At 36.5% G+C, this 15,706-nt stretch overlaps 3 protein-coding genes across 3 annotated transcripts; 1 reads left to right on the forward strand and 2 right to left on the reverse strand.

The window, feature by feature from the left end:
* The first annotated feature begins 656 nt into the window (after positions 1-656).
* LOC135128830 (odorant receptor Or1-like) lies at positions 657-1,439 on the forward strand. Its single transcript, XM_064055910.1, has 2 exons — positions 657-1,146; positions 1,195-1,439. The coding sequence occupies exons 1-2, from the start codon at positions 657-659 to the stop codon at positions 1,437-1,439; spliced, it is 735 nt and encodes a 244-aa protein (XP_063911980.1).
* A 3,158-nt stretch (positions 1,440-4,597) lies between these two features.
* Positions 4,598-5,736, reverse strand: LOC135128831 (serine protease snake-like). The gene is made up of 4 exons (XM_064055911.1): positions 5,670-5,736; positions 5,302-5,521; positions 4,829-5,240; positions 4,598-4,774 (listed from the first exon to the last, which is right to left on the reverse strand). The coding sequence occupies exons 1-4, from the start codon at positions 5,734-5,736 to the stop codon at positions 4,598-4,600; spliced, it is 876 nt and encodes a 291-aa protein (XP_063911981.1).
* Positions 5,737-12,569: 6,833 nt separating this feature from the next.
* Positions 12,570-13,672, reverse strand: LOC135128832 (serine protease snake-like). Its single transcript, XM_064055912.1, has 4 exons — positions 13,561-13,672; positions 13,281-13,503; positions 12,808-13,222; positions 12,570-12,749 (listed from the first exon to the last, which is right to left on the reverse strand). The coding sequence occupies exons 1-4, from the start codon at positions 13,670-13,672 to the stop codon at positions 12,570-12,572; spliced, it is 930 nt and encodes a 309-aa protein (XP_063911982.1).
* Between the last annotated feature and the right edge of the window lie 2,034 nt (positions 13,673-15,706).

Below are 15,706 nucleotides of genomic sequence, written 5' to 3' on the forward strand. Positions count from 1 at the left end.
CATCAATTATACAGTTCAAGATTTTGTTATCAGTAGTTCAAAAAAGCTCGCTTGAGAAAAATCTATCACAAGGTCGGTGTTCGTTATTTCACAACATATATAAATTGTAGAAATAGAATTGGTAATATACAACGTGTTCTAAAGCCGCCCTTGATTCCACAATTTAATCATCGTGAGAAAATGTATGCGTCATCAGCGCAGCTTTAAAAAAATAAGTTTAAGACCACTGTTTGTCTATAATTTGAATACACGATTTGATACTTTTTCAAATACCTAAGAAATATATTAAAAATGTATTATATCGTATCTGATCGACTATCAGCCCCAATCCCATTTATTTTTTTTTTTATAAATATTTTATTCATTTATCCTCGAAATTTAAGTTAGACCGAAGAACATTTTCCTAATTAATGTTAATTATAATAAGTCGTATTGTATTTTTGTCTTAACGCCACATCAATTTTTAATAAATAAAAGTTGGTAGAATACTTGAATTTAATGAAACGTTACAAATACTACCCCTACTTATTATGTAGATAACCAGTAATTATATCTTTCGAATTTAAAAGCTTTCAACGAGCCAGTGATACCACAGTAGCGCACCGCCCAAGATGGAGGGTCCAGTGCAAAGAATCTTTAAACTGAATTTAATCGTAATGCGACTGTTGGGCTTTTACCCGCCTCAAAAATTCAAAAAAATCTACCAATTATACGCATATGCGGTATACGTTACTTTTACCATTCCAGTTCCAACACTAGCAGCAGTGCATTTATTAGTTAGCGACAACGTAGATCTAGCCCAAGTGGGCGATGGCTCATTCATGATGTTTCAAGTTGGATGCTTCATCGCTAAATTAGTACCATTCATTTTTCACTCAGAGGTAATCAGAAAATCCATCTACATGCTAGAATGGCCGGTATTCAACAACTACTCTCGGAAACAAGAAGTCATAATCGAGAAAGGTGTGAAAACTTGCAAGAGAATCACTTGGTTGTTTTTGGGGTTCTGTGTGACGGCTGCAACGAGCTGGGCCGTAACGCCACTATTTGGAAGCGGGCACACATTTCCTATCGAAATTTGGCTACCTTTTGACGCAACTTCAAACAAAAAGATTTACGTTTTCACGTATATTTTCATTGCGTCGGGTAATTTTTTTTTATTTTGTTGTATTTTAGTTTAAATTTAATTTGTAGGTGTTTTTAATGGAGGTACATCTAACGGTGTGATAGATCCTCTAGTTGCTGGGATGGCATGTTTTGCTGCCACTCAGCTTAGAGTGCTAAAAGATAATTTACAAAATTTGGGGGCCGATGCAGAGGAAATAGTTCGTGCTAGCTATGACGAAGAAAATAAGCAGTTGAAGGAAAAATTAAGAAATGATATTATTTACAACAAAATCGGAGAATGTATTACGCATCACGCTGCAATTATAAAGTAAAAATAACTGCAACATTTTTAACTTTATCACATACAATTTTTTAGATTTATTAAACACTATGAAAAAGTATATTCACCTGTGCTCTTCACTCAGTTAATGGCAGCAGTAGTTGTTGTCTGTCTTTGCTGTTTGGAGCTAAGTTTGGTACGTATTTCTGAATCATTTAAAATTATTTTGTTACTTAAACAATTTCAGCTTGAACCCACATCTTTTAAATTTCACGTTATGATTATATTCCTTCTTACCATGCTTTTGGAAATATTTCTTCACTGTTATTTCGGTTCTAGCTTATATGATGAGGTGCGGTTATATTTTTCTAAAATTTTTGTCATTTGGATTACAATTTTTAGAGCAACAGTTTGACGACTGCCATTTACATGGGCACGTGGTACGAATACGATTTAAAATGTAAAAAATCACTCATTATTTTAATGGAACGTTCGAAGAAACCGATAATGATTACTGCAGGGATAATTTTAGAATCGTCGCTTGTGACTTTTACTACCGTACGTATTTTTTATTTTTTAGAATTATTTGTGACCAAACTTTTTACGAAATTTATGTCGTATTAGGCGACTTAGAGCTTCAAATTTTGTTAAATAAGAGCTTTTAGATTTTGAGAAGAGCTTACTCGTTGCTAGCGGTGCTTCAGAACTACAAGATCGATATGTAAAAAGAAAATGGCAAATTTGGATAATTGATTGGTTTGGAGTTTTATTAGTGTGTTAATTAACGCTGAATACCTGTAGTATCTAAGTATAATATAGTGCAAACAAAAAAAAAAGTGAATTGGAATAACTATTTTCTTTTCCATCGAAGGGTATTATTGTTCACTCAAGTGAAGAAAACACGTAGTCAAATTTGTAAATAGGTTGAAACGCATTCCATCATAGGTTTTAAGTTTTTTTAAATTTGGAGGATGTTTTTACAGCAATCAGTATTTATTAAATGAGCACTGTTCAAAATAGGTTCCTTGATAAATTTATTTGGAGTGTGTGGGTCCACAGATACCTTTATACCTTCTCCGTATGTTCATTAATTATTTAGATCATAGTATGTTGTGCGATTTTAGATGACCGAACCAGCAGTAATCCGGAGGGGTTAAATCTGGTAACCTTGGGGGCTATTCAGGAACTGAATGTCAACTTATCACTCTATGATCAAAGAATTCACGTAAAAATTCAAATTGTCTACTGTTGTATGTGCCGTGGCACCGTCATGTTGAAAAAAATCCGTCTTAGAGTTCATTATCCTGTAATTAGGCGAGACTTACATTTTGACCTTCGTTCTTAATATGTGTAGTCTTCTTTTCATAACATGTAAGGTAAAACATATTTGAAAAGATAAATTTTTGTAGGAAAGTATCGATTTTGCTATTAATCTCCGCCCTTCGGTCCGACAACGAATGAAAAATTCATTACGATTGAGATCGAGATGAATGGGTGGGGCTTCTCTTTTGGTTTTCTTTTTTAATTAATACATTTACTTCTCTTTGTATAACACAATTATTTAGAAACATACATAATTCACATGGTAATTTTTCGTAGAAAGATAAGGATTTTACAATTAAACTCCGCCCCTCGGCTTACGACGAATAAAAAAATCATCAGAATTGAGATAGGGCGGCTGGGCGGGGCTTATATTTCGCCTTTTTTTTTCTTAATATATATAGCCATTTTTTCACAACAAGAAACTAAAAACATCGTTGAAATGGCACATTTTTGCAGGGAAATATGGATTTTGCAATTATGCATGCATTTTAAACATGGCTGTTGGCCTTTGTTTTTATTTCATGTTGTGAAAAGAAGTCTACACATATTAAAACAATAAGGCAAAATGTAACCCCGCCCACCCGCCCTATCTCAATTGTGATGAATTTTTTTTATTCGCCGTGAACCTTGGGGGCGGAGCTTAACTGCAAAATACTTATTTGTTTACAAGAAATTGAAAACATATTTTTGAATATCGTGTTCTTCACAGAACACTATGTACCTACATTAAGAATAAAAGGCAAAATATTAACCCCACCCACCCAGCCCAATTCAATTGTGATGATTTTCTTATTCTTAGAAAGTTGAAACACGTTTAAAATGGTAAATTTTTGTAAAGAAATATGGATTTTGCAATTAGGCTCCCCCCCTAAGTCTGCCAACGAATGAAAACTTTATTTGTATTTAGATCAGGGCAGGTATGGGTGGGGCTTAATCTTTGGCTTTAATTTTTTCTTAATATACTGTGGTGACGGAATTTGAATCAAAGTTTTCGCTCTGAAATTAATTAACAGCGGCACGAAATCACACTTCAATAAATTGAATTCGAAAAAAAAAGTCAATCACAAGAAAAAAAAAACGTTAAACATAGGCAACCTGGTGCACGGAAACGCTTGCTTGGTAGTCGGATAATTAATAGCGCTTAGGGGTAGTTTTGCATGATGATTGAGTTAGATGGCGGCTTGGTATCGCTAGGAAGTTTTTAGTTAGAGGGTTGATTAGTTGGTAGAGACGGAAGCAGCATGGCGTAGCGTTACACGATACTCAAAAACGTGTCTTACATGGTAATTTCGTGTAGAGAAATTAGGATTTTGCAGTTAAATTCCGCCTCTTGTCTTTCGACGATTAAAAAAAAATCGTCACCATTGAGATAGGCCGGATGGGCGGTGCTTGTATTTTGCCTTTTTCTTAATACACGTAGTCGAAGTTTCAGAGCAAGAAACTTAAAACATGTTTAAAATGGTTAATTCTTCTAGTCAAATATGGATCTTGTAATTACCTTAGCCTCGCCCCTCGATTTGGCAACGAATGAAAAATTGGTCACAATTCAGAATTGAGATCGGGGTGGGCTTAATCTTTGGCTTTATTTTTCTTAATATACTTAGTATTCTTTGACCAATACGACACTCAAAAACATGTATTTAATTTCTCGTAGAGAAGTGAGGATTTTACTGTTACTGGTATCACCAACTAAAACCTTCACCAACTAAAAAAAATTGAGGAAAATATATCTATAACACTTGTTAACGTAATGCATTAAAATTTTTATTTGTAGTTAAGTAAATAGAATTACATTGATTGAACAGCCTACCCCAGAAATCCATTTTTATTTATTCTAAATATTGTTGAATTAAAAGAATTGCTTGAAATACAAATTTTAAACATCAATTAAGAGCTCTCCGGCCAAACGATATCCTCAATCCACTTAAGGTAATACGACACTCGTGTATACACTGATGCCTCACCAAAACATCCGTTTAAAAACGACGCCACCCCTATGACATCATACATGCACAAAATATCGTCCTCTGAATGATATATCTGCAATGGACCACCAGTATCACCCTAAAAATAAACGATTGTTAAACTAATGCAACAACTACAATTTTTTTTTATTACCACACAGATATCCCTGCCCCTTGTGTCCCTTCCCGTACAAATTTGTGTATCATTTCTAATACCATTTGGTATTTTTAGGCGCCGAAATGATTTATTACATAAATTGTTATCGATAATGTCTAGTGTGACTTTGAGCAAACCGTCGCTTAATCCATCTGCAAAAATGTCTGTTTTGCCCCATCCTGTCGCAATAGCTTTTTCCACCTTGATCTGGGAGTTTGAATACAGACAAGCGGGGCGAATGTGAGAATCTAATTCTACAGGCCTCTCCAATTTTATAAGCGCGATGTCGTGATATTGAAAACGCTTTTGGTATTCAGGGTGAATTATTTTCTCAGCGATTTTAATTTCTTGCTTGTGGTTAGTGTCGTTAAGATTTGTCACTCCTAAAGCCACAACTTCTGCATCGTTACTAAAACAATGTACAATTGTTTTAATATAATAAACTATAATAAAAAATGCTTTTTACTTACTTCAGGACGGATAAACAGTGTGCTGCTGTCAAAACATACTGTTCGCTAATGAGCGATCCCCCACATAACCACCTTGTGTTTACGATTTTTGAAGCATAACCTATTCTTACCATGTGTGGGAATTCTATTCTTGCAGCACGTTCTCCTCCGGCAATGCGTTTTACTATCTTATGACCACAGTCATTATTTTCCTGAACATATGAAGAATATTCTCTGCATTCTGAAAAGTGTTGTTAAGTAAATTGTATCGTATTTTGCTACTTTTGGTATACTTTTTTGGCTTATGTCCCCTGGTTGTCGAAACTGGTCATCTACAGTAGAAACGAGTAAAAATTAGAGTAGATGTGGTTTTAAGTGGAATAACTCACCAGTTACTCGTTGACTGTACACATTATCTGCCAAAATTACGCCGACAATAAGTAGCAGTTTTAACATTGTGTAACACACGACTCTAAACAAATACGGAAAGATTTTTTTTTTCGAAGATTTAAATACAAATTCAGTATCGTCATCATTAAAGACCAATTAGGAGCTTGATAATTTCGAGTTTGACTAATTTGGTTCTATAAATAATTCATATATCTTAAAAACATACACTATTTAATGGTTTATTTATGATATACCTAAGTGTCAAAAATAATGCATTTTTAACACGTACGCCATGCAACATATTTTCTACGAGTCCGTACCTGAAAAAGAAAAAATCATTTGTGATAACCTAAACATCCCGGCTTAAAATGACATGTGAAAAAAAAATTGAAAGCCCCCGAAAATAAACAAAAAATTAAAAAATTTGCCCTTGGGTGCGAGCGTCTAGCAAACTGGAACCCTAAATTGTGTTTGTTAAAAAAAAATAATTGGTTTGGTAGTTAATAAAAGGGAGGAAGCCTTGACGCAATGCCGTCACAGTTTTCCCCAATACGTACAGCTAATTCTTGTGTTTTTTTTAATCGGAAAAAGTGCTAATTTTCGACCGACGCTATACGTGCTGTAGATTTGTTTTATTGTTTGTCAAATCACAGTTCATGTTAGGATCTTTAATCGTTAACTGGTTGTAACACAATTTAACAGACATTAGATTTGCTTAGACATACACTTACTAGGAGATTTCATGAAATTCACTTAGTCAGGATAACAACTTTTGTTTACAAGTTACATTATAACACTTTTTAATTCAGTTCATTAACGGCAATTAATTCAACAAAATTCATAATTTCGTGAACTGGAGGGTGTTAAATTAATTTCTTCCATTAGACAGTTATCATCGTTATTGTCATCATTACATCACCGAGGCATTTCCTCACAACGTTAAAGATTGATTACATCACCGCGGCATTTCCTCGCAACGTTAAAAATTACATCACCGAGACCATTGTCTCGCAACGCTAAAATTTACATTACCAAGACGTTCTTTCCTCGCAACCATGACCGCATATTTTTGTGTTTATTTATTATGTGTTTTGTTGGGGTAACCAGTTCACGATAAACTCTCAAAATTAATTATTTTAAGTAACCAATCACTTGAATCATGGCATAATGTAACGTAAAATAAATTCTTTGTTTGAATTTTTGGTAAAGTGTGGCAAATATTAATTTCATGTAAATTTGTTAGCTTTGCAAATTTTCACCTCATACGATATTTCTCTATCTCACAATTTTAACTTCAGTAATTTTCTTGGTTGTGTAATTTAAATTGAACGTAAACTTTCATGCTCTACAGTTTCTTGTTTATTGTCTTTCGGACGAAAATTACAGTAAGATCATGGGGAAAAAACGCAGCAGAGAAAGAGATGAGGAGAGCAATTGCGAGAAGCGGATTAAGAGGTTAGAAAGAGTGGTGCAGTGTCTGACGGACACATTTATAAAATCACTCGATAAAGGATGAGACCTTGACGGGCGTCTAGGCTGGTGAATTTTGCACGTAGGAGGCAATAACAACCAGTGCATAAAATTTTCATCTGGCATTAGGGGAAAAATTAAGTAATTATTTTTCCTTGCAGATGGAAATCAGGTTGACCCTGGTAAAGAAAATGAATCCGTCAATCCTCTAGTTGGGGATCCCGGGTTCAAAGAGTCAGTCAGGTGTACCTCGGACTCAGACAAGATCCTCGAGGAGATCGCGCAGATGCAGGCTGAGGAAGAGGGCCTAGTAGTAAAGGATGATGCCCAGTCTACTGAGGCAGCTGAGTCTAAAAAGCTAGATAACGAGGTGGAACTGCTTCTAGGAGATGATCCAGGGGCTAAGAAAAAAGATCAAGTAGAGCTGCATGAGAGCTTGGCGTCGCGTTGGGCATCTTAGCTGTCTGACGGATTGCCGAAAGAGATTAAAGTCCAAGTAGTGGACAAATATCCTCGAAAGGGGAATATTTCTCTCGAGGCCCCAGAATTAAATGAAGAAATAGCAGCTACTCTGAACGAAACGGGTGTCAAGAGGGATCAGCTATTTACCCAATAACAGAACTTAGCTGGTTCAGCCTTATCAGCATTAGGACAAGGCATCACGATGATTTTAAAAGATGAGGAAGAACCCCTAGATCGTCTGGAGTTACTAGAAAAATTAGCGGATGCAGGAAAACTAATTACGCAGCTACATTTCCAGGTCTCTTCAGCTAGAATAGCGTTTATCTCTCCAATGTTGGCCAAGTCAATGAAAAATCTGTTACAGACGACCAAGCCTGGGACTCTGTTGTTTGGAGAGAAGCTAACGGAAAAGATAAAAACTGCAAAGTCAATGGAGAAGATCGGCAAAGAGATTAAAGCCTCTCCTCTTCCATCGACCTCTGGTACTAGCAAGAAACCAAGCAGGCCAGCCCCTAGACGCACTTTAAACTGGCGGGGCCCGTATGCGAGACAGGGGAACTCGTATCAGGGCCCAAAACAGTATCACACGAAATTCCCCCCATCTCAGCCGGTCAGCAAGAGTACATACAGCAATGTCTCGAAGTCAACCAGCAAGCCGCGGCCACTGAGGGATGCAAAGAAATAAATAATAAGGTGAGATTAGTAGCAGGATGACTCAGTCAGTTCCTTTCGCAATGGGAAAAAATCACCAGGGATCCCTTTGTCCTGAATTGTGTGAAGGGGTATGAAATTCCCCTTCTTGAAGGACCACCACGGTCCCTGAGCTTTAATAATACTTTTATAAAGAATTGCATTTTTCGGCAGAAGACGAAAAACTGTTAGAATACGAAATAACAAAACTGGTAGCTATGGGGGCAATAATCAGATGCGAAGCTGTAGAAGACCAATTTTTATCACCGTTTTTTCTAGTGCCAAAGCCAGATGGCTCTAAGAGATTCATACTAAACCTTAAATGTTTAAATCAATTTATAAAGACCAGTCATTTTAAGATCGAGGATATGAGAGTAGCCTTGAAATTAATTCATAAAAATTATTTTCTATGTAGTTTAGACTTGAAAGATGCATATTTCTTGGTTAAAATTGGTCCGGGTAGTCGAAAATTTTTAAGATTTAAATTCAGGGGTCAAATATTTGAATTTCAATGCTTGCCCTTTGGACTTTGTACAAGTCCGTATGTATTTACAAAGTTACTAAAGCCAGTCCTGAACTTTCTTAGAGAAAGGGGATGGTTATCGACAGCGTACATAGATGATACGCTTTGCATCGGCAAATCTCGGGCCGTGTGCAAGAAAACTGAGCTTGGGTTCATTATAAATGAAGAGAAAAGTAAAGACGAGCCAGATTACAAATGTAAGTATTTGGGTTTTATTGTAAACTCTAAGGACATGACTCTGTCCTTACCCGAGGAGAAAAAGTATAGGTTAATTAAAACAATTCAAGAAATTTTAAGCAGAGACTCTTGTCTTATTCGCGAAATGGCGGGTCTAATTGGTGGATTGGTTGCAGCATGCCCAGGCGTACCGTATGGGATGCTGTATACAAAAATGTTGGAAAGAGAAAAAATGAAGGCGCTAATCCTAAACGATCAAAATTTTGATCGAAGGATGATCATTCATTCATATGTAAAGAAAGATCTGGAGTGGTGGCTGAAGAATATTCCAGTAGCAAAGAATCCGATTAGGTCATTAAATTATAGGTTAGAGATTTTCTCGGATGCATCGCTCACAGGATGGGGTGCGCACTGCAACGGAGAAAATACTCACGGATTTTGGTCTCAGGAGGAGAAGAAGTTACATATAAACCAGCTGGAGATTATAGCAGCGTTTTTGGCGCTTAAGTGCTTTGCTAGGGAAGTCCAAAATTGCGAAATCTCACTAGAATTGACAATACCACGGCGATTTCGTATATCAATCGTATGGGGGGTGTACAATACGTAGAACTTAATCAAAGGGCTAAAGATATTTGGACTTGGTGTGAGAAAAGAAGAATCTGGATCTTTGCTTCCTACATTCCCTAGCGGGAAAACACAGACGCAGACAGGGAATCTAGAAGAGTCAATGTAGATACTGAATGGGAGTTAGGAGCCCCCTTCTTTCAGACCATAGTAGAAAGGTGGGGGTTTCCAGAAATAGACTTGTTCGTATCAAGGAGTAATGCTAAGACCGAGGTGTTCTGCTCCTGGAAACGAGACCCAGAAGCTCGTTACATTGACGCTTTTACAGTTAATTGGAGTAAATACCTTTTTTATGCATTCCCTCCCTTCGCGATGGTTGCTAAGGTGCTACAAAAAATCAATTCAGATAAGGCTCAGGGAATAGTGGTGGTCCCTCACTGGCCTACCCAGCCTTGGTTTCCCTTATTTAAATCAATGCTATTAGAAGAATCGTTGTATTTTTCGCCCTCACCTAAGCTTCTGTTATCTCCTTGCAGGTCTCTAATTCACCCGTTAGCGGATCATCTTTCCCTGGTTGCAGGGAGGCTCTTCGGCGATCGTATCAACAGAAACTAGTGCCAGCAGAAGCAGTAGAGATTCTAATCTCTTCACTAACGGATTCTACTCTGAAACAATACAACACAGCCCTTAAAAACTGGTGGAGTTACTGCCAGAGTGAAAAGAGAGACCCCCTACAACCAGATATTTACCTAGTTTTAAAATACTTAACATTTCGATTCAATCAGGAGGCACCATACGGCACACTTAATTCAGAGAGATCAGCGATTAATCTGATAAGCACGATAGACTTGGGTAGTGATCCTGCAATTAGTCGTTTTTTTAAAGGAGTCTTTAAAAACAGACCACCGAAGCCTAAATATGACACCACCTGGAACACAGAGGCAGTTCTAAACTGGGCAGAAGCACTGGGACCGTTGAAAGTCCTGGACCTAAAATCTCTCACCTTTAAGTTGGTATCTTTATTAGCCTTAGCTACAGCCCATAGGGTTCAGACATTGTCCCTAATCAAAATAAGTGACATGACAATTTCGAAGAGCAATGTTATCATAAAGATATCGGAGCAAATTAAAACATTGAGGGCCAGTTTATAGAACAGCGAGTTAAATATTTAATCCTCGATTAGGTTAACAGAGAATTAAAATGTGGAATATGAGCCCGTGATTGGTTAAAATATGCGCGTTGCCTCGCAACGGACCTCGGTTAAAAGTTAATCGCGAATTAACTTTAACTTCGCTTTCTATAAATCGGGTCCTAGAGTCGGAGTTGCACAACCCTCGTTCAGTCTACCATTTTTTAAAAAGCGAAGGGGCGCTTGCATCGCCACGGTGTTGGTGAAATACATAAAAAACCAAAGTTCTAAGAGGGAATGAAGACTACCTGTTTATTACATTTAAGAGGCCCTACCATAGGGCAACTGCGCAATCAATAAGCCGCTGGATAAGGTGCTGTCTCGTGGAAGCCGGAATAGATCCCAAATACACTGCTCACAGCACGAGACACGCAGCCACGTCTGCTGCAGAAGCGAGAGGTTTAGATGTAATCATCGTAAAGAGTACAGCTGGATGGTCAGCCAGCTCACAGGTGTTCGCAAAGTTCTACAAACGCCTGATAGAACCAAGAAAAGAATCGTTTGTAGAGGTGTTATTCAATCAACAGGGTGAATAAGTCTAAAATAAGTTTAAGTAAATCTTAAATTAAGTTTAGCTTGAATAATGTTATTATGGCATTAAGCTCTGTAACAGGTATTAAGGAATAAAGACTAAGTTGGTTTGCTCTAAACATCTACGATGTAATCTCGAAGAACGAGACTCGTAATATAATTAAAAATCAAATGAACTTACCTTAAGTGATGTTCGATTATAATTATATAAGAGTCTCGTTCAAGATGATTACATCCCTTCCAAAATTTTTATCCTAAAAAATTTTTTTCCCACCCCTAAAGTTGAGAGTTTGGTTACAGCTTCATTCCATAATTTTGGAATGAGCTTTAAACTGTATGACGATTAGCCGCTAGGGTGCGGCGTAGGAGCAGGCGGCGGGAAGCCGAAATTTTAAATTTATTCTCTAAAGCTTGTGGTTGGATCTAGTCAAAGTAGCGGTACTACGATGTAATCATCTCGAACGAGACTCTTATATAATTATAATCGAACATCACTTAAGGTAAGTTCGTTTGATTTTTAATTGAACGTAAACTTTCATGTTCTACAGTTTCTAACTTCACGTAATATTTTATCTTTGCAAGTTTATTTCACACCAGATCTTAGGTTTTTATAAATCTTTGTTAGTTTTTGTTTTGTAAATATTTTGTTGATGAATGGCACGATCATATAAATTAGCTGATGTCCAATCTTAATCTCAAATAAGAATTATTTGTTGTTTAAAATTTCACAAGATTGTATGGCGAATTTAAGTGTTGTTTATTACTCTTTTTAAACTTTAACACTTGATCAGCTGTCGTTAATATCAGAGTTATAAAAATTGAACACATAAATGGAATTGAGGTTAAACAACACCGAAACACGTGGCAGGAGCGGAGTGTGCGGTTCCTAGTCGAGCTGGTGAGATTTATACCGCCACCTGCACAAAAGATGCAGTTAAGAATAGAATTCAGGGGCGGTCGACATAACGTAACACTGAGTGAGATGCTGTACGGTAGGGTTGCGATAGATAAAATCACCGTCGTGGAGGAGAACAGCGACGACCGGAGCCCCAATCTCCGTTTGTGCCAGTAATAACTTGTGTATTTGCATCCAGTTACTTTAATTCAGATTTTTATGTGTTTATTGATTCAGAACGTTTAATTTGTTTTCATTTAAATTTCATCCAAAGTTCAATAAGTTTTTTTTTGGAGCTAAAAAGCGATTGCATTTTTATTTATCACCATAACCTTAAAACAATTTCTAAACATTGTTGAATTAAAACAATTGCTTGAAATACAAGTTTTGAGCATCAATTAAGAGCTTTCGGGCCAAACGATATCTTCAATCCACTTAAGGTAATACGACACCCGTGTATACACTGATGCTTCACCACGACATGTTGTTCTTCCAAAAGACGTCACCCCTATGACATCATACACGCACAAAATGTCTCCCTCTGAATGGTATATCTGCAATGGACCACCAGCGTCACCCTAAAAATAAATCCTTGTTAAACTAATGCAACAACTACAAGTTTTTTTTATTTATTACCGTGCAGGTATCCCTGCCCTCTGTGTCCCCTCCGGTACAAACTTGTGTATCATTTCTAATACCATCTGGTAGGTTCTTGTTCATTAGTGATTTAGTACAAAAATCGTTATCGATGATGTCTAGTGTGACTTTATGCAAATCGTCGCTTAATACATGTGTAAGATTATCATCTGTTTTGCCCCATCCAGTCGCAATAGCTTTTTCCACTCTGATTTGGGAGTTTGAATAAAGACAAGCTGGACGAATGTAAGAATCAATTTCTATGGGTCTCTCCAGTTTTATTAGGCCGATGTCGTCATAAAATGAACGTCTTTTAAATTTAGGGTGAATTATTTTCTCAGCGATTTTAATTTCTTGTTTGTGGTCAGTGTCATTAAGATTTGTCACTCCTAAAACCACAACTTCTGCGTCCTTACTAAAACAATGTAGAACTCTTAATTGTAAGTACGTAATAAGAAAAACATTTCACTTACTTAACTGTGGATAAACAGCTTGCTGTTGTTAGAATGTATTGTTCGCTAATGAGCGATCCTCCACATAACCACACCCTAGTGTTCGCGCGTTTTGAAGAATAACCTATTCGTACCATGTGTGGGAATTCTGTTCTTCCAGCACGTTCACCTCCGACAATGCGTTTTACTATTTTATGACCACAGTCATTCTTTTCCTGGACATATGAAGAATATTCTCTGCATTCTGAAAATAAGCTTGTTAAGTAAAAAATTGTGGCGGATTTTACGATGTTTGGCATACTTTTTTGGCTTATCTCCCCTGGTTGTCGAAACTGCTCATCTGCACTAGAAACTCGCTGACTGTAAACATTATCTGCCAAAATTACGCCGAAAATAAGTAGTAGTTTTAACATTGTGTAATACGCGACTCTAAACAAACACGGAAAGATTTTTTTTTTCGAAGATTTAAATACAAATTCAGTATCGTCATCATTAAAAACCAATCACGAGCTTGATAATTTGAGTTTGACTAATTTGGTTCTATAAATAGTTCATCTATCTTAAAAACATACACTATTTAATAGTTATTTATGATTAAGTGTCAAAAACATAAAATTATTTTTCGAGTAAGAAATTTTCCGGAACGAGGGCGCCATTCTGATACAACATTTTTTGTACGACTCCGCCTCTGAAAAAGAAAAAAATCATTTGTGATAACCCAAACATCCTGCCTTAAAATGACATGTAAAAAAATTTGGCCTTGGCTGTGACCGTCTGACAAAATAGAATCCTAAATTGTGTTTGTTTCTTTTTGTGGCAGAATGCGTTCATATGCCAGTGGTGGACCCCAAAGTTGGAAAAGTACCGCTAAATAAAACACAAAATATATGGAGGTCAAAGAAAGTTTATTCTTTCACTGACAAAAAAAAAAAAAGAAAAAAAAAGCTGTGACCAAGTTGTGCAGACTGAAGACCTTTTAGTGCTCAGCTACAAAAAAAACTTACCTAACTTGATGAAATCAAATTATAATAAACATTATGAATCAATGCAAATATTTGAAAATAACAAATTTAATAAAAACAAAGAAAAATCTGAAAATAAAGTAACTGGATGAAAATACACAAGTTATTACGGAATTTTAATAAAACTCTATAGAGCACAGCAAAATTACCTATAGAGAGCGTCGTAGCACGAGCGAAGTTTGGGGCTCCTGGTTGTGGCTGTTCTCCCGCCACGACGGTGATTCTACTCTATCGGCAAACACATCCGTCCAACACCCCTCTATGTAACTAAGACACGTACAGCGCTAAGACGCCGTTACGGTCGCAAAATCGTGGTTGCAAATCCCGGCTAGTGGTAAACCGTGAGCGTCAGGACGCCTCGACCGCTCCCTTGACTTCTATCCAAGATCTGCGTCTTTTGTGCAAATGGCGCGACAAGGAACCGCGCACTCCGCTTCCGCTACGTGTTTTCGTGTTATTTACCTCAATTCCATTTAAATGTTCAATTTCTATGACACTTACATTAAACTACAACCAGATAAGTGTTATAGTTTCAAGAAGTACAATAAACAACATCTAAGTTCGTCAAACACTCTGTGAAATTTTAAACAGCAAAGAATTCTTATTTGAGATTAAGATCGGATATCAAACAATTTATAGGATGGAAACATCAATCAACAAAATATTTACTGGTCAAAAAAAACTTGCAAAGATTTATAAAAACAAAAAAAGATCTGGTGCTGAAATAAACCTTGTGCAGACAAAAAAATTACGTGAGGTTGGGAACTACAGAGCATGAAAATTTACGTTTAATTTAAATTATGCAGCAAAGAAAATTACTGAGGCTAAAATTGTGAGGAAAGGTGAAAAATTGCAAAGCTAACAAAATTACATGAGGTTAATATTTGCCACACTTTATCAATGATCCAAACAAAGAATTTACATGATGTTAAATTATGCCACACTTTATCAAAGATCAAACAAAGAATTTACATGATGTTAAATTATGCCTTGATCCAAGTGACTGGTTACTTAAAACAGTTAGCTTTGGGAGTTTATAGCGTGAACTGTCCCAAACAAACACATGATAAATACTTAACCACAAAATGTATCCCTCGTTGCGAGAATTATGTCTCGATGATGTAATTTCCTACGTTGCGAGAAAGCGTCTCGGTGATGTAATTTCCCACCTCGATATTATGAATTCTACCACACTTTCCTCGGTCATTTTCCCAGAGTGGGACAACGTTAGGTTAATTAAACTGCCGTAAATGAACTATTAGCAATCTTGTGTGAGGAATTAAGAAGTATAAGCATCCAGAAACCTTATTTATGACTTGATAAATAAAGGATGATGATCTGAATTTGGTTAGTAAACTTTGACTACATGTTAGAAAATATTGTATTAAATCGGACTGACAAAACAAAAGATCTAGGGGTTGTGTT

Source organism: Zophobas morio, unplaced genomic scaffold, assembly GCF_036711695.1.
Source record: "Zophobas morio isolate AGI-343-1 ecotype UQ-CSIRO unplaced genomic scaffold, CSIRO_AGI_Zmor_V1 ptg000014l, whole genome shotgun sequence".
Taxonomy (NCBI): Eukaryota; Metazoa; Arthropoda; class Insecta; order Coleoptera; family Tenebrionidae; genus Zophobas; species Zophobas morio.

What these genes read in the sequence shown, in the direction of transcription:
- LOC135128831 (XM_064055911.1), bottom strand. Translation starts at nt 5,736, where the DNA reads ATGTTAAAACTGCTACTTATTGTCGGCGTAATTTTGGCAGATAATGTG. An exon ending in CACTGTTTATCCGTCCTGAA is followed by an intron (nt 5,241 to 5,301) that starts GTAAGTAAAAAG and finishes ACATTGTTTTAG; the next exon opens with TAACGATGCAGAAGTTGTGG. An exon ending in GGGGCAGGGATATCTGTGTG is followed by an intron (nt 4,775 to 4,828) that starts GTAATAAAAAAA and finishes GTTTATTTTTAG; the next exon opens with GGTGATACTGGTGGTCCATT.
- LOC135128830 (XM_064055910.1), top strand. Translation starts at nt 657, where the DNA reads ATGCGACTGTTGGGCTTTTACCCGCCTCAAAAATTCAAAAAAATCTAC. An exon ending in GTATATTTTCATTGCGTCGG is followed by an intron (nt 1,147 to 1,194) that starts GTAATTTTTTTT and finishes TTTAATTTGTAG; the next exon opens with GTGTTTTTAATGGAGGTACA.
- LOC135128832 (XM_064055912.1), bottom strand. Translation starts at nt 13,672, where the DNA reads ATGTTAAAACTACTACTTATTTTCGGCGTAATTTTGGCAGATAATGTT. An exon ending in AGCTGTTTATCCACAGTTAA is followed by an intron (nt 13,223 to 13,280) that starts GTAAGTGAAATG and finishes ACATTGTTTTAG; the next exon opens with TAAGGACGCAGAAGTTGTGG. An exon ending in AGGGCAGGGATACCTGCACG is followed by an intron (nt 12,750 to 12,807) that starts GTAATAAATAAA and finishes ATTTATTTTTAG; the next exon opens with GGTGACGCTGGTGGTCCATT.